Below are 26,096 nucleotides of genomic sequence, written 5' to 3' on the forward strand. Positions count from 1 at the left end.
ACACCTCCATTCCTCACCCCACACCTCCATTCCTCCCCCTCCCCCGCCCCCACCCCCCCCCCCCCCCCCCCCTTAGATACAGACATCAATCCAACGACCTTTACAGCCCAATAGACTTCTATGGGACCACCTCTGATCATCTCCTGAGTTAGGATACAGCTCCATAGTTGTCTGTGCAGGCTCAGTATATTCAGGTAGACAGCTGACCTAATTTTTTGAAGACATAATGTTGCTGAGCCTAGACCTGACCAACCAAAGCAACCTCAGATCATAAAACTTCCCAAAATCCAGGCGATTACTTTTTTGGGGGGCCAGGCAGCATATAACATTAACCAGTAGCTTGGTGATGACTTCTGTTTTTTGGGCCAGGCAGTGTATAACTTTAACCAGTAGCTTGGTAATCATTGGAGAAGTGCCCCCTTATGTATGTGGATAATGAAGAATTGCCCCCTTACATGGGTGCAGAGTCCTCTGCCCATACAGGTTCGGGGAGAGCAGCAGGGATCCGAGGAGAAGCTGGAGCCTGTGATGCTTCTCTTTTCCCTGCATAGCCGCGGCTGTGTTGGCCGCCTGGCGCCCCTGTTGCCATAGGCTCCCTGTGTTTGTCCATGGCAACAGATGCGAGAGGCCACAGCCAGGCCGTCCCTGCCTGCGCCCCCTCTCAGCTGCGCCTGAGGCGAGTGCCTCACTCGCCCCATGGTAGCTACAGACCTGCATGGGTGGTCAGTGCAGGCAGGAGATGAACCCACCACTGATAGGAACTCCAAGCAACCTCTTGAGGGACCCACAGGTTCCACAGATAACTTTATCCCAAACAACAGGTACACTTTGACCCGTGCCCGCCCACCACACAGCACTAACATTATAATGTGCTCTCCCGGCTTTTAATTGGAATGACTGAGCTGAACAACCGCGCGTCGTTATCTAATGCTAATGCGCTCCTTAAAAAAATCCCCGGCAGTTTTCCTGCATGCCTCTCTGATAAAAGGAAATCTCATAAACAGATAGTTTACATTCATATATGCTGATGTATGGAAATTAATATTGTTCCTCAAAGAAGAATTTTTAGAGACGAGGAGAGATTTAGCGGGGCCCCCGCGCTGAGCGTTTTCCCGCGCTTCGTACGCCCACAGTGCATTTTAAGCGAGCCTGCCCTCAATCAAACCTCCAACAAGGTGATTATGTCTGATTGAGGAAGGTGGCGGCGGGGCCGGGACAGAAATGTCGCCGTGCAAAGTTTTGGCAGAGTTGTGAGGTGACACGTTGTGCGTTCTCGAAGGGTTTTCGTTGCCTTGGGCACATTCTGGTCAATATCACGACAACGGAGGTGGGGGGGGGGATAACTTATTAATAGGCCCCAGGGGTGAACGGAGCTGTTTTAGGGGTTAAGCAGTATACGGCACTGTGCAGGGAACATTTGCTTTGAGTTCTATTTTTACACGGGCGGGGCGGCCTGTTTGTGTGCACAGATGTGAGGCCGGGCGGCCATTAGCGTCATTAATCCATCTGGTCTTCATGTAAAAAATGCGCGGCTTCTCTTCACATGTGAGAGGCGCTCAGCGAGCCAGAAACTGCTCCTGACCTGGATTCATTCTCATCATCCCGAGGACCACCTGGGCCACAAAATGGCAGCTCAGCTCTTAAAGTGCGGACCTTTCATTGACTGTACAAGTGTGCAGGGCATTATACAGAAACAGTGCGACTTACTAGATATAGGGCCCTAAAATGTGCCCACCAAAGGGCCACACATAAAGACGGGGACATGTTACGGGAGATGTTACTCTAAGAATGCAGCTCTACAGTCAAGAGATCGAGTGCGTAAGCCAGGGGCAGCCAAACTCCGGCCCTCCAGCTGTGGTGGAACTACAAATCCCATGAGGCATTGCAAGTCTCTAACAGTCACAGACATGACTCCCGGAGAGAGATGCCTCATGGGATTTGTAGTTTTACCACAGCTTGAGGGCCAGAGTTTGGCTACCTCTGGTGTAAGCCTAAGCTTTAATGTTTTTAACAGCACATTGGTCTACACCCAGGACCCCACAGGTGGTCACAGACTGCATGCTCGTAACAGAAGATGGTCAGAGACTGCATGCTCGTAACAGAGGATGGTCAGAGACTGCAGACATGCTGCAGAAAGTGCAGAGACTGCATGCTTGTAACAGGAGATGGCGAAAGACTTGGGGCATGTTACAGGAGATGGTCAGAGCCTGCTCAGGACGGCAGGCGTGTAACGATAGATGGTTAGAGACTGCAGCATGTTACAGGAGATAGTCAGAGACTGCAGCATGTTACATCAGATGGTCAGAGACTGCTGGCTTGTTACAGAAGATGGTCAGAGATTTCAGCATGTTACAAAAGATAGTCAGATACTGCAGGTATGCAACAGGAGATGGTCAGAGACTGCAGCATGTAACCAGGCATGGTCTCAGACTGTGGGTATGCTACAAGAGATGGTCCAAGACTGCTTGCTTGTTACAATAAATGGTCAGAGACTGCAGTATGTAACAGAAGATGATCAGAGACTTGAAGCTGCAGGGCTTTGCGTCATACCACGCTGGTGAAAATGATGCAGGTGGATATTTTGGTGTATAAAAGGTAGAAATCTGAAGCAAATGCACAAAAACGCATACATTAACGCACGCACGAGTGTAAACAATCCCTTACAGTCGACATCCCGGCCTGCTCAGATCTGCTCAGCATTCAACAACCAGCCTGCTGTGAGCAGCACCGAAGGGAGCCGGTGAAGATAAGCTCCTCTAAAGGTAACTATTGTATCAGTGGAAGGCGCTCAGAGCGGCGTGACGCAGCCGTATCTTCCTCCAGGCGGGTCGGCCGCCAATATATTTCCCGCTATTTACGGCTCGCTGCCTCACCGGATCGGATTGTCAATAAAAAAAGGTTTTGCTAAAACCAACAGCGATTTACACGGCGTGAAAACACGAAGAACGCACGGGGAGCCGCGCCGCCCCCCCTCCCCTAAATCTCCAGGCGCAATCCAATTTCTATCGCTCGCCATCTTTCTTCCCGATGACTTTCCTGTCACTTTGAAGTCAGGTGGAAAGTTACTTTAAGGAATGCCGCTTGATTATTAAACGGCGGGGGAGGGGGGGAGACGCGGGTTATCAGGAGCTTCAAATTAAAGCCTTATCGACTCCGCCAAGAGACGCCGTTAATTAAAAGACGGGCTGAGCAGAGCGACGCGTTTCAGCGGATTTCATTGGCGGAGCGTCGGCTCTTTTTTGGGGGGGGCAGACATCTCAACTCTCCCGGACGTCCCGAGAGTCTCCCGCTGCCTGAAATTAGTTTTTGCAGGTTGGGATGTCTGTGGTGGGAAACTCCGGCCTTCCAGCTGTTGTGGAACTACAAATCCCATGAGGCATTGCAAGACTCTGAGAGCCACAGGTATGACTCCCAGAGACAGAGGCATGATGGGTTTGTAGCTTCACCACAGCTGGGGGGCCGGAGTTTGCCCTCCCCTAGAGCCTCTCTTTGTTTGTACTGAGGTCTATATTGCTGTCTGTGTCCCTTAGGCCCCATTCAAACCAGGGCGGCAGCGTTTTAGCGCGGTTTCCCGCACGATTTTTGAAAGGGCGTTTTTGGGAGTTTGTAATCTCCTTTCAGCACTGAAACACAATTAGGAACGGCCAAAAAAACGCTGATTCCATTGAACTCTATATGGAACATGCGCTGATCAGCGTGACAAAAGTATTTTTTGGGCGGCAGGTGTCCCGTATCGCTCAGGTCTGCACCAGGCCTCAGCGCCTGTCCCTGGACACTTCGGGTATTAGATACATAGCAACGCACTGCGACCCAAAACTTTTGCTGCGTAAGCAAATATGTTGGTCAAAATTGTTATTTTTGACACAGCAATATTGATGTATTTTCTCTGTATTTGTTTTCTTTGTTCTTCTTGTAGTTTTTAAACAATATCTCAAGTTTGTCAACCCATCCAGCCCCTGATGAAGCCCATGAGGGTGAAACGCATTGGGAACCTCATGGACACCCCATAATTATACTATACATAATGGAGTATATACTGTATACTGATTGTAATAAGTAAATGTTGATACTGTAGTTAGGAATCGGGTGTTTCTACCTCTTTTTGGGGGCTCCTCATCTGGACAATATGAGATCTTTATGCTTATGCAATTTTAAGACGTGTACAATAAAATGGTGATAATTTGTATCCTAAATGTATGTTCTGTTCATTGTTGTACCACCCGCTGTGTCCTCTCCCAAATCGTGACTTCACTCCTTCATAGACGACACGTCACAAGACGAAATGGGCCAGCTGATCCCGAACACCAGGAAACTCCTCTCTCTCTCTCTCTCTTCTTTTCTCTATCTCTCTCTCTCTATGTTTTCTTCTTTCATCCCTCTCTCTCCCCCTCTCTCCCCCCTCTCTCTCTCCCCCCTCTCTCTCTCTTCCCCCCCCCCTCTCTCTTTCCCTGCCAGGCTCGGAGATACAGAAACGGGCTGAGCGTATGCAAAGTGCATGCTTCATTACTGGCTCAATTCTCAGGCGACAGCGACATTACACTCTACACATTAGTTTGCGGACAGCGATAGTTAAACCGCGCTCCATCGCCGGCCATCAAGGTCAGAAAAAATGCATTTAGTTCAGCCGGCTGGTGACAGCACATAAGTCGACCATTATCCTATTAGTGAGTTCCGGGGACGGGCGCCTTAAAGTGCAACTCCGAGCGGAAACAAATGCATGAATAAATCATTCAACAGATGAAATTAGATGATGTAACTGACTTTGTATGAGCCTCCTGTGATTGTTGTGCAGCACAGACTAGGAGGGGGAGCACCAGAAGCCAATCAGGTGTGCTGAGTGCACATGCGCTGATAGGGAAGAGGCTGACAGAAGAAGAGAGCAGAGGGCTGAACTGATTAGTCTTTTGCTTCTCCTGTACTGCCCAGTCACTTCATATCTTCCTATATTCTATGCTGGATTTTCTACTGTGTTGTCCAAACCTTCATTTTCTCATCATTAGTTTGTCCTTTTTGTATGCGCTCCTACATTTTATATTGGTCTTTAGTTTCTCTTCATTGTATACTGCCCTTCAGTTTACCTGTGCCTCCATTTTACACAGGCCTCCTATTTATCACCACACTAAGGTTACTCTGGCCTCCATTGTATCCCCAGCTCCATTTTACCCTAGCCTCCATATCACCCCGACCTCCTTACCCCTGTTCTATGTCTCCCCCGGCCCCGCAGTCTCCTGCACTAATAAAGTTTCATGGTATCTGTATACACAATGCTTTGTTTCATTCCTCCATTGATGTTGTTCCAGCCGGAGGAGCTGACCAACGCCCTGGAGATCAGCAACATCGTCTTCACCAGCATGTTCGCCCTGGAAATGCTCCTCAAGCTTCTGGCCTTCGGACTCTTCGGCTACATCAAGAATCCATATAACATCTTTGACGGCATCATCGTTGTCATAAGGTGACTGATTGGTATTGTGGTGTGAAGTTCAAACTGTGTGTGAGGAAATATCTGTCCCTGGTCAGTCCTGCTGGGACTGGTGGTCCTCCGTGAGCTGTCACAGCCATCCTGGTGTGCCATATAGAGATACATTTGTCAAATATGGAGATTATGGAGTCTAGTTATTAACAATTTTCAGGGCCTGCAAAAATCTGTGAACGTTCACTTTGAGGGAATAATGGCAAAAATGGACGTTCTTAATATATTTTCTTTTCAGGTTGAATGTATTGTGATGTAATACCGTGTTATGGCCACTAGATGAAGCCAAAGAGCATAGGACAGAAGCATTATTATTAGTTTTATAATAAATAAATAAAAATGTATTTCTCAGCTTCATCTAGTGGCCGATTAACCTGTTGAAGGAGCCAGCCCTAAAATTGACATTCGAACAGTGACTGCAGCCAATCAGCAATAGTCAGGTTGCAGAATTCTGATAGCAGACGGTGCTGGCAAGGAAAATCCATCCATCCATCCATGCTGCTTAGCGTGGATGAAAAAATCTGTTACATTTCTTAGGCTGAACAAAAGATATCTGTTTGGGGTGTATTTATAAACAATTGACAGGGTGAATAGCCACCCTCTGTTAGGATTCTGACCCTCTGTGAACGTTTGTTCTGTGCAAATGGAGCCCGAAATCAACATTCTTAGTGCGCTTCCTTTCCCATTTGAATGTACGGTAGGTAAAATACCACATTATGGCCACTAGATGGCGATGAAGAGCATAGGAAAAGAGTATTTATATCCTATCTTACTCAGCCCCATCTAGTGGCCATAATGTGGTATTGCATGATGAAATTATTATTATTATTATTGATAGAATTTTGTTATGAATATTATTTTATTTTTATTATTTTTTTGTTATTATTATTATATTTATTATTATTATTATATATCTATTCTAATTTTATTATTCTAATTTTTTTATTATTATCATTATTATTATCTAGGATTTATATAGCGCCAACAGTTAGTCTAATGCTGTACATTATAAGAAAGACATTACAGCTACAATGCAATTCAAAAAAAGATGGCTAGGAGGGCCCTGTCCATGAGAGCTTACAATCTAATTTGAAATGACATGGGATTTATAAAGAAAACATACTAGGAACCTTCGTTTTGTGCACAGAACAAACATTCACAGAGATTCGCAGGGCAAATGGCTTTGCAAATTGTTTATAAATAGGTCCCTAATCATATGGGCAGCTTTAATCGCCTCTTCTCAAGGGAAAATGAATTGAGTTCAGCTAATCTTTCCTCATAGCTGAGGTCCTCCATGCGGGTTCTGAGGAAATTTCCCAAGACGCATCACCCGAAGCAAGTTATCTTATAAGCATGTTCCTCAGCTTTTTAGTGCTACAGATCAGATAATAGAGCAATGTATACCTAATACTGAACTAATAACAGCAACGGTATATACCTAAATGACTGTATCAGAGTGACATGCCTTCTCCACGCTTGGCCTATCTGACCCGCGGTGTACGGCGACCACAAATGACATGATATAATATTGTTATGTCTCATTCAGGCAGATAATGGAGAGAATCAGGCCAGGCGGCCTCGGCTGACGATGACTGAACCTGAACCAGATGGCTATTCACAGATTATTTCATTAAGTAGAACTTTGAAAGAAATTGGCTTGCGAAATTGATTTGCTTGTTGTAAGTTAAAGTAAAATTCCGGGAGTTCCGCAGAGAAGAGAAATTGTCTTTGGGTTTTTTGGGGGGAATCAATGTGTCTTTCTTAGAGCCGCTGTCAGCCAGGTGGCCATGTGTGACCAAAGCCGTGAGGTCAGGGAGAGAGGGAGGGAAGAGTCTACATGGCTGCTTAACCTTTGAGGTTTCCTCACTCCTCTCGATAATGGAAAACAAATTAAAGGAGTGAACTGTGTAGACTGCCATTGTTGGCCTCTCCTTCTTCTAGCGATGCTGTGCCTGATCTTTTCGCTTTAAAATCTATCTCTACCTAGAACTTTTTTTACATTTTGGATAGAGTATGGGGAGGGTTACCTCTGTCAGGTTTTTATTGACTATTTTTTTTTTCTTTTTTGTGCGTTGGTTAATCCATGTTCTAGATAATCATGGATAGTTAGACGGTAGCTCTTTTTCTATGACTGTTGTAAATGGTCCTTATATCAGCCTATCGCAACCTTTTTACTGCAGAGGAACCCCAGAAATAATTTTCAGGTCTTGAGAAACCACAGCTAAAACAATTTATTGGGGGTTGGTGGGAAACTTACATTGGTGGCCAGCAGAAAGAATGCCACCTTCACAATGGTGGTCAGAGGGCTCCCCATACAGTGGTTGTCAGATTGCCACCCGCAAAGTGATGGTCAGAATGCCCCCCTATAGTGGTGGTCCAAATATCCCCCTTACAGTGGTGGTCAGAATGTCCCCCTTACAGTGGTGGTCAGAATGTCCCCCTTACAGAGGTGGTCAGGATGTCATCCTTACAGTGGAGGTCAGAATGTACCCCTTACAGTGGAGGTCAGAATGTCCCCCTTACTGTGGAGGTCATAATGTCTCCCCTACAGTGGTGGTCATAATGTCTCCCTTACAGTGGTGGTCATAATGTCTCCCTTACAGTGGTGGTCAGAATGTCTCCCTTACAGTGGTGGTCAGAATGTCCCCCTTACAGTGGTGGTCAGAATGTCCCCCTTACAGTGGTGGTCAGAATGCCCCCCTTACAGTGGTGGTCAGAATGTCCCCCTTACAGTGGAGGTTAGAATGTCCCCCTTACAGTGGAGGTTAGAATGTCCCCCTTACAGTGGAGGTCAGATTGTCACCCTTACAGTGGTGGTCAGAATGTCCCCCTTACAGTGGTGGTCAGAATGTCCCCCTTACAGTGGTGGTCAGAATGTCCCCCCTACAGTGGTGGTCAGAATGTCCCCCTTACAGTGGTGGTCAGAATGTCCCCCTTACAGTGGTAGAAGCAGGAAGGAAAGCACAGGTTCACTTTGAATGGTTTTCTTTTTAAAGACAGTCAGCACACACACAGGAAATTATAACAGATGTGACTTTTTTTTATTGGTATTATGTTTGAAAAACTAAAGGCAACCCCACCTAAAAGAGATATTTCAGTACTATGCCCTTGCTGTCCAGTTGAATCACATGGTGGCCTCATGTATCTCTTGTAGACTTTAGGGGCCATCTCTCAACCAGAATCCCCAGCTCCAACCCACTGCCTTGGCTAAGGCAAGAAAAAATAACGGTGTCTTCTGCTTCCCAATAATGGGATATCAACTGATAATTGTACCAACCAGCTTCCGGAGCGTGGCACCATAATACGTGCCTTGTGGGAAGAGCAGATTATTCCAGGAATGTAATAATTGACTGACTGGCCCCCACCTAAGACTGAAATATCAGCTTTGAGTAGTACTGGCCTTTACATTTTTTGATTTGGTATGAGTTGTACTGGTACTATATCTGCCCACTAACTTTGTTCTACGCCCCATCGCATGCTATTGAGTTCATAAACATGTAGGTGCTCACTATGCACAGCTATCATGTTCCTAATGTATACAGGTTCAATGCAAAGGGCAAACTTGGAAAGAGTTAAAGAGGACCTGTCATTTTGTAGCAGACTGCGCTACCAGAAGTAGTAGGAAAAGTAGACATGGCCTTATTCATTCAATGACAACTGTGGTGCACTGCATCAGAAGGAATGCGGTCTGCCTCATCTGGCTGTGATTGATGCCGCAGTCCTGTTAGTTTGATTACTGTCCTTGGCAAATCCACTGGGGGGAGTGACAACACACTAAAACTGTAAAAGTGTAATTGTAACAAACAAGAGTTTTGGCTTTAGGCATACTTATTTGATCAGTCAGATAGAAGTGTTTGTGAAGGTTAGCTGTGGTTGACATTTATTGTTCTGAAAAGCCAATGGCAAGAGAAGAGTACTAACAGAGAAGAATATCTGTGAAGGTTCCCATTTATCCAGGTCATGGTACAGCTAGTAGTTAGTTACATTCAGCTGGACATGTTCTGCAATATTGAAGACGTTTCACTACTCATCTAAGTAACTTCCACAGTGCTAATGAGTATTAAGGACATTAGAACTGAGGAAGACACTTGGATGGTAGGACAAACGTCCCCAACATTATAGAACAGGTCCAGTTGAATGTGGCTTGTAGATGTACCAGAGAAATACAAATGGAAGCCAAGGTCTAGGTGTCAAGTTTAATGATGACTCTCAGCCCTACCTTACATCTTGCTCAGTTGTACCGGTTCCTTTTCGTACTGAAATAGTTTACTCTGATTTCTCTAATTTCTTGGCTGAAGGACATCCAACATGATCTAGACCTTTCCTCTTGAGCCTCACTGTCCCTGGCCCACCGCTTTCATTCATTGGTTTTTAGTCTTTTCAACCATGGAGGCTCATCCTTACATGTTGGCGATACCTAGTGCAGTCTGAATGGGCATGATATCCAACCATCAAGGCATTTTGATATTGACATACAGTGACTCCTCCAAAGATTCCGTTCACTTTCATTAGGGCTGAATGCTCTTAAGAGGAGTCTAGGCAGGGTGCTGTAATGTTTTCAGGAAGCTATGGACAGCACCCTGCCAGCCCTTCCTCACTTCCTGTCCTTATGACACTAGGACAAGAAATGGGGGGAATTGTTGCCTCTGGGACAGGCGTAGACAGCTTTGTCAAGAACTTCAGTACGAGCTGCAACTCTGGTCACCAATCCTTCAGAGGTTGTTCCGTGAGCTATAAAAAGGACAGTGAGCTATAAAAAGGACAGAGAAGGGCAACCAAATTAATTAGGGGGGTGGAGGGTCTCGGTTATCAGGAACAACTGCAAAAATTAGGATTGTTCTCCTTAGAGAAGAGACGCTTAAGAGGTGACATGATCGCAGTTTACAAACTCATTAATGGGGACAGCAGTATTGGGAATGCATTACTAAAACCAAGCACCGCGAGGAAGGGCACAACAAGAAGTTGGAGGGGAGGAGATACAATGTTAAACTGCCTAAGGGATATTTTACTTTGAGAGTGGTAAAAATGTGGAATTCACTTTCACAGATAGCTGTATCAGCGGGAAACATAAACTGCTTCAAAATACACTTGGATGAGTTCCTCAGTTCACAAAACATACAGGGTTATTGAAATTCCCAGCAGTACACACACACACACACACACACTATATACAGTAGGTTGAACCTGATGGACCTGTGTCTTTGTTCAACCTCACCTACTATGTAACTATGTATGCAACCATATGTAACTTGGTCAAATGTTGTAACCCCTCCTCAGTTAGTGGAGATATTTTCCATCATTTTCTGCCTTTACAAGAAGTGATGGAAGATCTCACTAACAGAGACAAAGACAGCAATAAAAAACTGTGGATCTAACCCTTCCCGGCTCTATCAAAACCAACAGTTTGGCCTGTAGTTGGGCCTTAAACAGGAGTGACCACAGTGTCTACTTTTCCCGGCCTACAAGTGTCAGCTACAAAGTGAAAGGTCCACAAACAAAAGGCTTCTGTTATGGCATCATCTCATGCTGCCCACCGTGTCCTCTGGTGTTACCTTGTGACTAGTGAAATGCTTGTGTAGGTTACCATGTTTCATTGATGGAGACACTTACCGCTATACTGCTTTCCCATCATTCAGTGTTTGGGAGATCATCGGCCAGTCAGATGGGGGTCTGTCTGTGCTCAGAACATTCCGACTGCTTCGCGTGTTGAAGCTGGTCCGCTTCATGCCAGCTCTGCGGCGCCAGCTGGTGGTCCTGATGAAGACCATGGACAATGTGGCCACCTTCTGCATGCTTCTCATGCTCTTCATCTTTATCTTCAGGTACTGGATCATATCTGCTATGACATTATTTCCATCTCTGCTTCCATACGAGAACTGGCTTTTAGTGCAGTCGTCAGAAATAGCCTTGAATGTGTCTGTAAAACAATTGTTTAATGTTTTAATGGAGTAGGATAGGTCCCTCACACTCCTTTTCACCATTTGGGACCTTGCATGTGGTGAGATAACGCCATTGTGTTATTTTTTTCCTTCTTCCTAGCATTCTCGGCATGCATCTCTTCGGCTGTAAGTTCACAGTGAGGACAGACAGCGGAGATACCATCACCGACCGCAAGAACTTCGATTCCCTTCTTTGGGCCATTGTTACTGTTTTCCAGGTAATGCAATACAAACATACCTGATAGTCTTTGCATAGATCTTTAAAAAATAAACTGTAAACATTTAAATATTTCAACTTTGCACTTAGCTTTTTGCCTGGAGGTTTCCTAGACCCTTTTTTTTCGCTACAATCCTGCTCAGGTATGATATAAAGAAGGAGAGGAGTGGCCACCGGCAGCTTTTCATTTTTTTAATTTCATTTCTTCCACATGTGCATGACTGTTAGAGGCGTAGGAGGCCCCATAAGCAGTGTGATTCTGCAGAAAACTAATCATTTATCTCTAATTACATTGGCTTTATGATAGGAGGACTATTTAGATGCAAATAGTTTTTGCCCGAGTTTTATATTATCTCAGTGCAAATAGCAGAAATGGCATCTGAATGCAAACTAATTAATCTTTCCAAAAATAATTGGCCAGATAAGAATCTCAAGTTAATTGAGTTCAGTTTAGTGACTATTAATCTCGCACCTGAACCGGCTCGCTGGTTTCCTTCACTGACCACAAAGTAACTGCATCCTCCGAGCCCTTCGCTGTGCGTTCCGTAGAGTTATCTGGAGAGTGCGCATTTTTCCAAATCTTTTTGAAGAAGATTTAAAGCGTCTGTTGGCACAGCTCAGCCCAAAGTTCCACAGTGGGTGTTCAAAGCCTAATTAGCTTCTTCATTAAATAGCAGCTTTGATGGCTTCCAAGTCTGGAAATGAAGCCCGGTCTGTCACAGGGAAAGAAAATGTTGAATTAAAAAAAACTGAAAACTTGTTATTTGACTTTCTCCACAGAGATAAAACAAGACTGATATAGCTGGTAGTAGTAAGTCACATTCAACCAGACTTGTTCTGCAATGTTGAAGAAGTTCCACAACCTATTCAAGTGGCTACTTTGGTTCTGATGTGTCGGGAACATACCTCAGGTAGAAATATGGACACTGGCACTCCATATGCAAATCAAATGCGTCTATTTATTGACGTAAATGCAGCATATCACACTTGGTGCAACGTTTCGGGGTCTCGCCTTATCCCCTTCCTCAGGCAGAACATGTGATGAGGCAACATACCTCAGTGTCACACACAAACTGGATAGTGGACCCTCTGTGCTATCTGCATGTTTGTAGACGGTGTGAGCCCTAAAAACGGCTGAGTTGCAGAGTCTAAACAAATGCCAACAGATCTTCACCAGAACACCCTTCTAGGAATGATGGACATTCCTTGTGAGTGGATTAGGATGCAGCTCTTAGACACACCTGTGCAGAAGGTGGCTTAGCAAGGATAGAACAAGAACATGGTACAAAGTTAACAAGCAGTTTCAGAAATGGGGACAAGTCAAAGGTCAGGGTGGGCAGTGAGCAAGTATAGCCAAAGTAAGCTGAAGTCAGTAACCTGGGAAACAGGAATGCGGGAGCATAGGCACTAAAATTGACTGGAACTTTGGGCTTGTAACAGAACCTATTGCTCAGGCAATGGGTGTTGTCTGAGCACAGGGAAATAGTGAGGTTTGTTATCAGATGGGGTGGGAACTGGCCATGTAGGTGCTATACCAACCAGCGATGCCTATTCCTCCCCGTCCTGGAACAAAGCAGGCTGTAGCAAAGTAGGAAAAACCACATGGTAGAACAGTGAGTAGCAAATCAGCTTTGCTTCTGACCTGTGACACCCAAAGTTTACAGCATTTATGTTACCAACACTCATTACAAAATGTCTTCAGTATTACTGAACAAGTCCTAAATGTGACTAACTACTATTACCTACACTGAGACCTGGATACGTTAAAACCATTCTAGGGATGAATGATATTGTAATGGTACCTATAAATGTAGGTGGAGAGTGGACAGTGCAATGTAGATGTAAATAAAGTTTTGAACTGATACATGAATAGATCAACATGTCTGTTGGTTTTCTTCCCTGAAGAAAGAGTGATTGTATATGTAAGACAGCGTATCCTCCACAATAAGTTGGCTTCCTCCCCTCTAATCCCTACCCCTTCCATCTTCATTGACATATACTTCTAAGAGTGGTAGATACAATCTGTGAAGTTTAAAGAGTGCTCTACAACATTCCGTAGACAGCTACCCTGATAAGGGTCAGATTGTGCCTGTAGAAAAGATTGCCCTTTCAAGTCTACAAGCAGCTGAAACCAGAGCAATGAGAAAATCAACTTTGATTGATCAATTTTATCTATGCGCTATCATTGAGAAGAACTCTGCTCTCACCAGATACTCTGGAATTGTTATGTGTTTATGGATTTGTTCGGATTATAATTGGGCTGGTTTGAAGTCAATGGTCTCTTTCTCATAGAGTTATCCCTGCTGTTCAGTGAAAGTGGAATCATTTTGGAATTGGCCCTGTTGACCTCATACAGCTTTTCACCATTATTCACAGTAGAATGTCCACATAGATCATTTTCAGTTACGTCAACACCAGTGGGGAAGCGTACATGTCAGTGACAGCCGACTCCTAAAATGAAGGATACCTTGGAGCTGGGGTGATTGACACTTGCCAATTTATATTTTGTACTGTCGGTAACACTGTCAGTCATTAGGCTAAACAGCTCTATAGAAAGGATATAGTATGGTGGTGGCCATTATATCTGCTTTGCTTTTCATTAATCAGCCTTTTTTTTTAATGAATGTCGAATCTATCAATGACTATGTCAATATAGTGATGTCAGGTTAGATCCTAAGTGACTGTGTCTTGATTGTATTTTCCCAGATCCTCACCCAGGAAGACTGGAACATGGTCCTGTACAACGGTATGGCCTCCACCTCCTCCTGGGCAGCTCTCTATTTTGTGGCTCTGATGACATTCGGAAATTATGTCCTGTTCAACCTGTTGGTGGCCATTCTGGTGGAAGGCTTTCAGGCAGAGGTAAACACACACCCACACCAGTCCTCTATATATCAAAATCTGCTATTAAAGAGAACCTGTAAAATAACAGAGCTGGACTTTTTTATTTTAAAGCTAAGGATTGGCCACCTACCATTCCCCTGTCCATCCAGAATGCCCTTATTACCTAAACCAGCTTCTGGAGCAGATGCTTTATATCTTATCTTAGAGAAATTACCCTCTAGGTTTACTATATATTAGTCTGGTGTAGATTCCTTATCTGCACCATTTGCCAAGCCCCAATGAATGGGCGTATTGTGATTCTCGAAAATGCGTTGGACTACTGCTGGATTTTTCAAAATACCTTTGGCGTTTTCCCTTCTGCGCACTTATTCTCCATTGAGGCACAGGCTATTGCAGAGATTTGAGGTCAAAGTCAGATTGATTCCTCCAGCAATTTTTGAGCCTCCCACCAAAAAAAACTAAAACTGTTATTGCTAGTAACAGCCTGGATTATGCATGCTTTTGTGATTGGAGTTCAGCTTTAAACGATGATAAAAAGGACCACACATGTGATCTCATATGCGGCTGGGCAACATGGAACTGGGAAGGAAAAAAGCACCCTGAATATGTCCTTCAAGACACAACTTTGTGAATGTCTTACAAGATAAAGTCGGAAACATTAAGAGGGCACAATCCATCCATGTCACTTTAATGTAGCAATCTGCATTCACACGATAAGAGCGCCTGGCATGCCAACATTTGATTGCGCCATGAATTATAGTGTCAAAATGGAGCCTGAAATGGATAATAAAAATGATAGTGTTTCCTGGAAATCCAAGCACCCCTCCCAGACCCCCCTCACAAAATGCTGACTATCCCCATTTTTCTGCTAGCTGGGAAAAACATGCCAAGTGATGATCTCAGTTTTGCAATAACCTTGAGAGGCTGAGGGGCATTTAACTGTCTTTAGCACCTCGTTAACATCACCCAACTGCTCATCTAATTAAAGTAAAAAAAAAAAAAGTCATTTAGTCATCAAAGTCTTTCTCAGTTTTTGGAAGTTTCTACAAGACTGCGAGGTAGTCATACATTATTAAGACAAAAATCCCCAAGTAGCCCCCCCGCCCCCTCCCACCCTAACAGGCTCTCAAATTAGTGTAAATGTCCAAAAAAGATAGAGTAATACTGTGGATGTAATAAAGTAATGGACTGTAGTAAGTCATTTGTTATAGTTATGAGTTCATTAGAGGATTACGGCCAGGAGATAATTCATAAAACCATTAAAAGAAGAAGTTAACTCTGGTTAATTCAGCTCTTTCTGCCTTATATGTTCTGCTTTTCTTATTTAAAAGTACGTTCCTAGTAGCCAATTGTCCCCGGGATCCACAGATAAGCACATAACTGTTTGTATAGCGTGAACTATTCAACTATTCATATCTTTCTCTTCCCCAGGAGATTATTATAATTCAGCATCCCTATCATACCAATCTTTTCCCTGATGGAGGTCATATTCCAGTGTCCCTATCACACCAATCTTTTCCTTTGACTGAAGTTATAATCCAGTATTCCTATCACACCAACCTCTTCCCTGAATCAGTTTTTGGAAGTTTCTACAAGACTGCGAGGTAGTCATACATTATTAAGACAAAAATCCCCAAGTAGCCCCCCCGCCCCTTACCACCCCAACAGGCTCTCAAAATTAAATAAAAAAAAAAAAAAGTCATTTAGTCATCAAAGTCTTTCTCAGTTTTTGGAAGTTTCTACAAGACTGCGAGGTAGTCATACATTATTAAGACAAAAATCCCCAAGTAGCCCCCCCGCCCCCTCCCACCCTAACAGGCTCTCAAATTAGTGTAAATGTCCAAAAAAGATAGAGTAATACTGTGGATGTAATAAAGTAATGGACTGTAGTAAGTCATTTGTTATAGTTATGAGTTCATTAGAGGATTACGGCCAGGAGATAATTCATAAAACCATTAAAAGAAGAAGTTAACTCTGGTTAATTCAGCTCTTTCTGCCTTATATGTTCTGCTTTTCTTATTTAAAAGTACGTTCCTAGTAGCCAATTGTCCCCGGGATCCACAGATAAGCACATAACTGTTTGTATAGCGTGAACTATTCAACTATTCATATCTTTCTCTTCCCCAGGAGATTATTATAATTCAGCATCCCTATCATACCAATCTTTTCCCTGATGGAGGTCATATTCCAGTGTCCCTATCACACCAATCTTTTCCTTTGACTGAAGTTATAATCCAGTATTCCTATCACACCAACCTCTTCCCTGATGGAGGTTATAATCCAGTATCGCTATCTCATAAATCTCTTCTCCTGAAGGTGTTTATATTTTAGTGCCTTTCTCACACCAATCCTTTACTCAATGGAGGTTATAATCTATTGTCCCTATCACACCAATCCCTTCTCCTGGAGGACATTATACTCCAGTGTCTCCCACACACCAATCCCTTCCTCTGAAGAGGTTTATATTCCGGTGTTCCTACCACGCCAATCTTGTCCCCTTGTGGAGAATCATAGAATGCAGTGCCTCTCTCCCACTTATCACTTCATCTGAAGGAACTGAAAATCAAGAGCACTGGTGTACAGGACACCATTGTTCCCTCCTATGCCACCACCTGCATTTCTAGAAAGTAATACTGGTGTACAGGACACTATTGTTCCCTCCTATGCCACCACCTGCATTTCTAGAAAGTAATACTGGTGTACAGGAGACCATTGTTCCCTCCTATGCCACCACCTGCATTTCTAGAAAGTAATACTGGTGTACAGGACACTATTGTTCCCTCCTACGCCACCACCTGCATTTCTAGAAAGTAATACTGGTGTACAGGACACGATTGTTCCCTCCTATGCCACCACCTGCATTTCTAGAAAGTAATACTGGCGTACAGGACAGGATTGTTCCCTCCTATGCCACCACCTGCATTTCTAGAAAGTAATACTGGCGTACAGGACACTATTGTTCCCTCCTATGCCACCACCTGCATTTCTAGAAAGTAATACTGGTGTACAGGACACTATTGTTCCCTCCTACGCCACCACCTGCATTTCTATAAAGTAATACTGGTGTACAGGACACGATTGTTCCCTCCTATGCCACCACCTGCATTTCTAGAAAGTAATACTGGCGTACAGGACACTATTGTTCCCTCCTATGCCACCACCTGTATTTCTAGAAAGTAATACTGGCGTACAGGACACTATTGTTCCCTCCTATGCCACCACCTGCATTTCTAGAAAGTAATACTGGTGTACAGGACACCATTGTTCCCTCCTATGCCACCACCTGCATTTCTAGAAAGTAATACTGGTGTACAGGACACTATTGTTCCCTCCTATGCCACCACCTGCATTTCTAGAAAGTAATACTGGTGTACAGGACACCATTGTCCCCTCCTATGCCACCACCTGTATTTCTAGAAAGTAATACTGTTGTACAGGACACTATTGTTCCCTCCTATGCCACCACCTGCATTTCTAGAAAGTAATACTGGTGTACAGGACACCATTGTCCCCTCCTATGCCACCACCTGTATTTCTAGAAAGTAATACTGTTGTACAGGACACTATTGTTCCCTCCTATGCCACCACCTGCATTTCTAGAAAGTAGTACTGGTGTACAGGACACCATTGTTCCCTCCTATGCCACCACCTTCAGTTCATGGATTTTTTATTTTCTCACTGATCCCTATTAAAACTCTTTTGCATCAGCTAACCCTGCAACTCCCAGAATTCTCCTTTTAGACGTTTTGATAAATTAGGCTTATTGGCATCGCCCTCCCCCTTTTTTTTTTTCCCCGGGAAGTTTCTCTCCGCTACGGTCTCATAATGAGCTTTTTGCAGCATGGTCAGTAAAGATGTATAATTCCTAGATAAGTGAGCAGCGCTGTTATCTGAAGCGTAGTACACAGGTAATCCAGGTCCAGCAGAGCTGTGTGAAACAGATTAGAGATGCTTCATCCGGAGAAACACTGATAAAACCGTAGGAGCGGCGTACAGCGCCGAAGCCTGATCCTCGCTGTCATTGTCACATGCCAAACAGTCACATCTGCTGTATCCTCCCATCACTCTTCCTTATGTCTGTTCTCCAGGGGGATGCCACAAAGTCAGAAGCAGATGAGGACAAAATCTCCGCCAACTTCGATGAAGACCTGGAAAAGCTGAAAGATCTCCGAGCTGCAGGTAGTGTAACTTATCATTATATTGAAAAACTCTGCCAGGCGTGACCGGTATGGAAAATAGGCAAAATAACCCAGATATGGCTTTCATAAAGAGAGGAACATATTTTTATGGTGACTGCACACTGGGTAAGATTTGAATTTGTGTTGCTGTGTGTGACTGTTCTGTCCGCTCTGTATGGGGTAGTTAGTCTGAAGATGGGAAAAAAAAATCAGACTCCCATGATGCTTTGCTTTAAGTCAGTATGACCTAGTAAAGTAGAAGGCCGCAGATACAAAGCTATGAAGAATAATGGATACTGGCTTGGGAATTCGTTTTCACATCGCCTGGACTGGACAGCAAAGGGTTAGCTGGTTGGGGTGTATTAGCTTTTAGTTAATTTTTCGGTGATTAAAGTTGTCACACCTGAAAAACAAACCCCTAAATATAACCATTTACCCGAACCAAAAACATTAATCTAAACCCAACCCTTGGCCTATTAATCTCTCCTACCACTAAATCTTAAAAGCCCAACTGAAGTCACAGAAATTATATAAATATTGTACTTCAACCTCCATTTTCTTAGTCTTACCTCCATTTCTTGTTACAGCAGTTGAGCAGGGAGCCTAAAAAATGACAGTCCAATAGGCATCAAAATTAGACCTGGTGCACTCAGTAATCAGCACCCTATTACAGGCCTGGTCAGACATGCCCCCTCCCCTTCTCTGCAGCAGATGTCTGTGTGATGACACTTGTGCTGAGGGGTGTGGCTGTTACTCAGCTCCGACAACACAGAGCACTGGATGGGAGGGCAGGAAGCAGCATTTTTAAAGAGAGCTAAAGGTATTTGAAGGTATTTCCAAGCAAAGATCTGTCACAAGTCATATGGTGTTAAAGGAGAACTATGGGGTAAGTGTTTTTCCCCATAGTTCTCCACAGGGTAAAGGGAGGACATAAACTTGCGTCCTCCCGTGACCCAAAGCTCAGTATATGGCAGGCTACAACTCTCGGTATACTAAAACCGCCGCAGCCAGGACCGACCCCAACTTTACTGTCGAGATCCACCCAGCTGCTTGATTGACAGCTGGCTCTGCCTATCTAGAGGCAGAGACAGCTGTACCCGCCCCTCCCCCGTTCGTTCCTCCAGTCAGCACTGGAGGATAGGAGCGGGGAGGGGGAAATCCCTGCAGAGAGCCGTGAGTGACAGTCACGGCTCTCTGCAGGGACAGGATCGAGAAGTAAGCGAGCGACGCTATGTGTTCGCTCACTTCCCGGTCTATTGAGCCGACGTGTGACAGTTTCATTGTCACAGGTCGGCTCGAACTATGAGGATGAGTGATTTTCACTCACCTCCTAGTTTTCCTTTAAAGGACATAAAAGTCGAGAGGCTTCAAATGGGCTTTACATTTAACTTAAACCCGAACCTAACCAGTATGACCTGTTCTATTGCACCAATACCCATATAGTATTTTCTACATAAAAAAACTGGCGACAAATTCAGCTGGCACCTAAATTTAGGCTCTAACTACAACTAAATTAGTTAATTGAATTAAGTGATATCAGTTCAATGTAATGCAGTATCCTCCTTTACACTGGACCAAAAGCTTTTCTTTAGAGATGTTTGCAATAAAACATTTAAATACATTTGCTTAGGATGTTTTCCCACACTGTGCAGTATGCACTGCCTGTCCAAAAAAGTTACCACCTGGATTAAGCTAAGCAAATAGGCCAGAACCTTCCATTGGATAACAGGTCTAGGTCCAGCAACGATACGCATCCAATAAATGAGGTCAGCTGCCGACCTGAATATACTGGTGACCAGGTTATTGCCATCAATGGATTTTTTGTTGCCTGATGGCACATTGGAAGATGACAATGCCAGGATTCATCGGGCTCAGATTGTGAAAGAGTTGTTCAGGGAGCATGGGACATCATTGCCACACATGGATTGGCCACCACAGAGCCCAGACCTTAACCCCCATTGAGAATCTTTGGGATGTGCTAGAAAAGATTTTACGCAGTGGTCCGACTCTCCCATCATCACTACAAGATCTTGGTGACAAATGAATGCAGTTCTGGATGGAAATAAATGTTGTGACATTGCATAAGCTTATTGAAACGATGGCGCAGTGACTGCATGCCGTAATCAAAGCTAAAAGGTCCAGCGAAATATTAGAGTGTGTGACTTTATTTTGGACAGGCAGTGCATGTGATAGTTCTGTAGCAGCTTAGTAAAGCTTTTATTTTACTTTTATATATATTACCTACTAAATGTTTTTCTTTTAACAACTGCAGTTTGACCAAAGAAGCATTGTTGGGAATGACTGATAATCTCAGGTGAATCATTTATCCTTTTGTCCCCAGAACTTAAGATGTACTCACTGGCAGTGACCCCCAATGGACACCTCGACCCTCGCTGTTCAATGCCGCCTCCTATTATCATGCGCACGGCCGCTACACCAATGCCCACACCGAAGAGCTCTCCATGCATGGACTCTGTACATACGTTTGTAGATTCTAGAAGGGAAAGCAATGCATCCATCGATCCATCCAACTGTGATCAGAAGTCTTTGGTGAGTTTACCTTCTTCTGCCAACTTTGTAAAGACTGGGGAGACATATCTCCCAAAATGTCAGTGTATGCGGTCTCGCTTTCATTTGATGGAGTACCCGGAAGCAATTGGGAACTGTGGCCTCACCTAAACAGATCATGTCCCACTTATTGGAATAAAAAAACTAGATCAAAGTAGAAATAGAGGTGAGGGAGTGTTACTTCAGTGTAAAATTGCACATCAGCACCGCTCTCTGCATCATGTAAGAATGACCACTCCTAGAGAACATCAGAAGACCCTGCACATCATGTGACTAACCTGAAGACCTTAGAAAAGGTAAGTATAAAAAAAATATATAAAAGACTGCCAAGTGGGGGGGCTTCAGCGACTGGGGGGAGAACCCTGAAGCCTAGAGTTGGGTCTTGATACAGCTGTTTATTCTTTTCATGCAATTAAATGTATTATTAAATACACTTCGCAAAGGTATCTGTCTTGATATCAGTCTGCTGTCATTCCGTTCACAGCAGCAATCAGACTGGGAGAGGCAGGGGTAGCACTAGAAGCCAATCAGGCTCTATTGCATATACACGTGTAGGCCAGAAGGAAAGATCAAAGTGAGCAGGGTTGATGACTTCTGAGTATGTTGCTGCTTATTTGTCCAGTCAGCAGGATGGGGGTGGGGCGGTGACACCACCATGCTCCTTGACTCTAACAAAGAAAGTGATGCCACCCTCCTGGCTTTGTTCTCTGGCAGAGATGTATAAATCACGCAAGTGGCTGGACAGAATTACAAAGATAGGACAACTCATATGTATGTACAGTATTGTAACTGAGCATTTAGCTGTTGGCCTGTAGTCCAGTTTTGCTGTACGAGAGGAAATAAGGTGATATTTTTCTAAAAAATTGTGAATATTGAACTCCATGTACTCAGCATGTATTATCAGTACATAAATCATGTACTGATTAATGCAGAGTGTTGAATTACTGTTTGTGCTGCAAGTGAATCCTTATATCATCTATCTTTAGGCCAGCATCCGGAGTTCCCCCTGTGCCCCATGGGGCACGTACAGCAACTGGGGAAGCCGTCGTTCTAGCTGGAACAGTCTAGGCCGGGCCCCGAGCATCAAGAAAAGGAACCAGTCTGGGGAGAGGGAGTCTTTACTCTCTGGAGAAGGGAAGGGCAGCACAGATGACGACTCCGACGACTGCAAGACCACTTCCGTCCCCAGGATATCCCTCCACCGCCGGGCAGGATCTCTCGACACCCGAGGCTCCTTTGACATCCCTGAACTTCTTCAAGTGCCCACCTTGCGCCACTCACTCAGCGTCAACCCTCTGGCCATGGTGCCTGGGGACTACCAAGACTGCAACGGCAAAATGGTGCACGTGCCCAGCGACCTGTTCGTCAGAGTGGAGAAGCACAAAGAGGACCCCATTGACTATGAGGATGACATAGAGGATGTGAGTTAATTTCCCTCGTTCCAAAGCAACATTGAGACCTCCCGTATCTTAATCCTGTTGTCTTCTGGTCTCTCACACGTTGCTGTCTCAATTTCATGAAACAATAGAAGTTGATCCTAGCTCCCAGGAGAAGGCAGTCACATTGTCCCGACTAAGCTTGGAGTATTTAATTATGGCTTCGTAAATGATCCGTCTGGGAGGAGGAAGACATAGAGCCATATACAGTCATTGTCTTAATCTTTCCATAGTGTACTTACAGCTGCAGTATCCCAGCAACTAATTAATACTCATTGATTTTTCAGTTACAGGAAAAGCAGGGCAATTAAGTTTTATACCTCTAGTTCTATCACATTTTACTAATTAATCGCAACATTGCAATAACGAGAGCCGAGCTCTCCATTGCATTTGCTCAGTCTTTTCATACAGTCTTCTGTTCATCCGAAGTTTCCCATGGTTCATATCCAGCTTTTCTCACTGTCGTCTGTGCTAAATGAGAATTAAAATGGTATTTTATGCCAGCTTGGGAACCGTTCGGAGTATTAAAACAAGGAGGAGGGAAAGGTTGTTAAAAGCCAGATGAATGTTGTTTGGTTTTTCTAAGGCAGCTGACGGATTTAGATAAAAAGAGGATACCAGCTTTGCATTTGATGCCCTTTTAGGCCTATACGTGCACATTTGTTCATGTGTTTTGGGGGGGTGCATTTTAATGGCCACCCAAGCTTAGTCATGTATAAAAGTAAGTTTGCCATGGTCGTTTTACTTATGGCCTGGCATTGTTTTTGCATATTGTGCACATACTCTGGGCAGAGGACAGCTCTGAGTTTGATGTCCAGCCTGCCTGGTCCTTGTCTTCATTTTACAGTATGGACTGGGCAGATATATTAGCAAACACATGTATAGGAACTTAGGAATGCTGTGTAGGATAAACACTACATTGGCCTTGGACAGGTCAGGCAGTGGAAAATACTTTCAATTAATACAACTTAATTAAATGAAGACATCTTTAAAACCAGTGGACTCTTCTACACGGAGTATATAGTGGGTGACATTTAGGACTCTTTACTTCTTTTCCAGTCAGGGTTCAGTTACTCCTCACTGTGGGCTTCTGGTGGGTCTATTAAGGTTTGTGGCTGTATGTCTGGAGTATGGTGGCAGAGATATTTCAAAATCAGATCATTATTTTAGTTTTAGTTTCTATAGGGTGTTTGGGTATTAATGAAAACATATTTTAATGTTGGTCTTTTGTCATCAATTGCAGAGTTTCTGTTTCCGTCTCCGTAAGATCTTGGAGCCTTACAAACCCAAATGGTGCAAGACCCATGAAGACTGGTCTCTCTACATATTTTCGCCTCAAAACCAGTAAGAACTCTTATTTATTGATTTCACAGATCAGCTGCAATAAAACATGTTAGAACATGTACAGTCCCAGCTGCTATACAGTATACACCGGCACAGACAGTATAGCTAGCATAACCAATATGTACGTAACCAAGCACCTTCTTCCAGGGGGGTCTGGGCTGAGGGGTAGGGGGGCATTGGTCCCTTAGGCCAGTAATAAAATATTTGTTGGGCTGGTGGCCCATAGTGGAGATTCTTTGTCATTCGGACATAAAAGCGGGACTTGCAATCAGACACATACTCAACATTATATAGCTAACTGCTTCCCATTCAGACCTGCAGTCACAGCATCTGGCTAAGGGAAGTCTTCTGGCATTGGTTTCCTTTGTAGAGATGTCATGTGATTGAATTCCAAGAGACGCAAAAGAAACTGATGCTGGAAGATGTGAAAAGATGTGTCACAATAAATCATGTCCTTTAGGAACACCTACCTTGTACCATGACCACCAAGCAATGAGGCACCATGGCACACTTTCTTTGGCCCTTAGAAATATGTCCCTCCCATTTGCCCCCCTTCCCCAAGGCCAAAGGTTTCCAGTCCTCCTCTACCTTCTACTTTCTGGTTATCTGCCCTATTTTGCAACATTGCCTTCTGCCACCATGTTTTACAAATTCACCTTCTCCATTGACTCAAATGCATTTCACCAACATGCTGAAAGTTTGCAGAGTTCTCCCCTTTTTTGCCAAAATTTGAGGACAGTGCAAGCTCTCTCTCTCTATTTATAACATAGGGGCAGCTCAGGGAGCCCAAGTCATTACTATTTTTTGACATTTAAAAAACAATGACCAACATGATCGCCTTATACATTACCATCATCTATCTCCACTATGTTACTCTTGCTTCTTCTGCTCTCTTGCGCAACACCTATAATCCCATTGGTGGGATTGATTTACTGCATCCAATGCCTGCACCTCAGTCAGCAGCAACACAGAGAGAACATGTTAGTAGCGACTTTTTCTTCTATTTGTATATGTACTACCCTGGTTGGTGTTCTGTCTTTCTTAAACACCCATTGCCTCAATTTTTGTCTTCTATAACAAGTGCCCTGCTGCCATGTATGTAACTGACCACCTCCACCACCATGCTCAAGAATAAATATAAGCCCCAGTTCACATTTATGTCTCTTTGCTTAGGTTCCGTGCGATGTGCCAAAAGGTCATTGCCCACAAGATGTTTGACCACGTGGTTCTTGTTTTCATCTTCCTGAACTGCATCACCATAGCCCTGGAGCGGCCTGACATCGAGTCAACCAGCCTGGTGGGTACACTATAACCCATAAATATTATGTTGCTGTTACATGACAACCTCAGAGGTATATGTGATAATAGCAGTGCTGAGTTGAAACTTAATAATACAGTCCAAGAACATGGATACAATACTATCACAGGATGCAATACTGTAACATGGAACACCCAATCAGAAATGGCCTTATAGCGGCCTTATAGGTTCACTTTATGAAGAAACTTTAAAGTGTATGTAAACCCCAACAAGGAGCTTCTACTATTTGCTCCCTTTTGGTTTGGTAGATATACCATTGGAACGGTTGTGTTATATTTTTTTATTAGTTGCAAAACATACCTGTTGATCCTGCCAGAAATTCAGAGCTGTTCTTTGTCTCATGCATAATTCCTGTGTTGTCCCAAGGAAAGTAATTAGTCCTCCTAGCTCTTAACTTGTATGGAAAAAAAAGTCAAATCAATCGTGCGTCCATACTACCAACAAGCTCTTTATCAAGTTTAGGACATATATAATATATGGTGTATAGAAAAGTCCCATGGAATGAGGAAGATAATTTCAGAGAGCAGTAGTATGGCACTTCCAATGATGCTGGTGTGGAGAAAACCAACTAGAAACAAAGAAATAGAACATTGGGTGCACCAACAAGTACATTAACTGGGTAGACATTGGAAGAAGGCCTTAAGGTTCCACATGTATGTGCACAAGACAGAAAGACGGCATTTTGTATCTGTGATCCTGCTCTTTGTTAATTCCATGGAGTGAATCATACACAAGGCAGAATAGGTGATCAGCGGTCCTGCAAGTGTTACTTGCTGCCGTTC

At 43.9% G+C, this 26,096-nt stretch overlaps 1 protein-coding gene across 3 annotated transcripts in view; it reads left to right on the forward strand.

The window, feature by feature from the left end:
- Nucleotides 1-26,096, forward strand: part of CACNA1H (calcium voltage-gated channel subunit alpha1 H) — a 196,511-nt gene that overhangs the window by 96,209 nt on the left and 74,206 nt on the right. For all 3 annotated transcript variants that reach the window (XM_018564684.1, XM_018564686.1, XM_018564685.1), the window contains exons 9-17: nucleotides 5,301-5,452; nucleotides 11,107-11,292; nucleotides 11,510-11,627; nucleotides 14,333-14,488; nucleotides 18,559-18,649; nucleotides 20,990-21,198; nucleotides 22,203-22,637; nucleotides 23,896-23,996; nucleotides 25,170-25,293. In XM_018564684.1, the coding sequence (XP_018420186.1) occupies nucleotides 5,301-5,452; nucleotides 11,107-11,292; nucleotides 11,510-11,627; nucleotides 14,333-14,488; nucleotides 18,559-18,649; nucleotides 20,990-21,198; nucleotides 22,203-22,637; nucleotides 23,896-23,996; nucleotides 25,170-25,293 (1,572 nt within the window). The remainder of the gene's footprint in view (nucleotides 1-5,300; nucleotides 5,453-11,106; nucleotides 11,293-11,509; nucleotides 11,628-14,332; nucleotides 14,489-18,558; nucleotides 18,650-20,989; nucleotides 21,199-22,202; nucleotides 22,638-23,895; nucleotides 23,997-25,169; nucleotides 25,294-26,096) is intronic.

Source organism: Nanorana parkeri, unplaced genomic scaffold (assembly GCF_000935625.1).
Source record: "Nanorana parkeri isolate BGI_ZX_2015 unplaced genomic scaffold, ASM93562v1 scaffold772, whole genome shotgun sequence".
Taxonomy (NCBI): Eukaryota; Metazoa; Chordata; class Amphibia; order Anura; family Dicroglossidae; genus Nanorana; species Nanorana parkeri.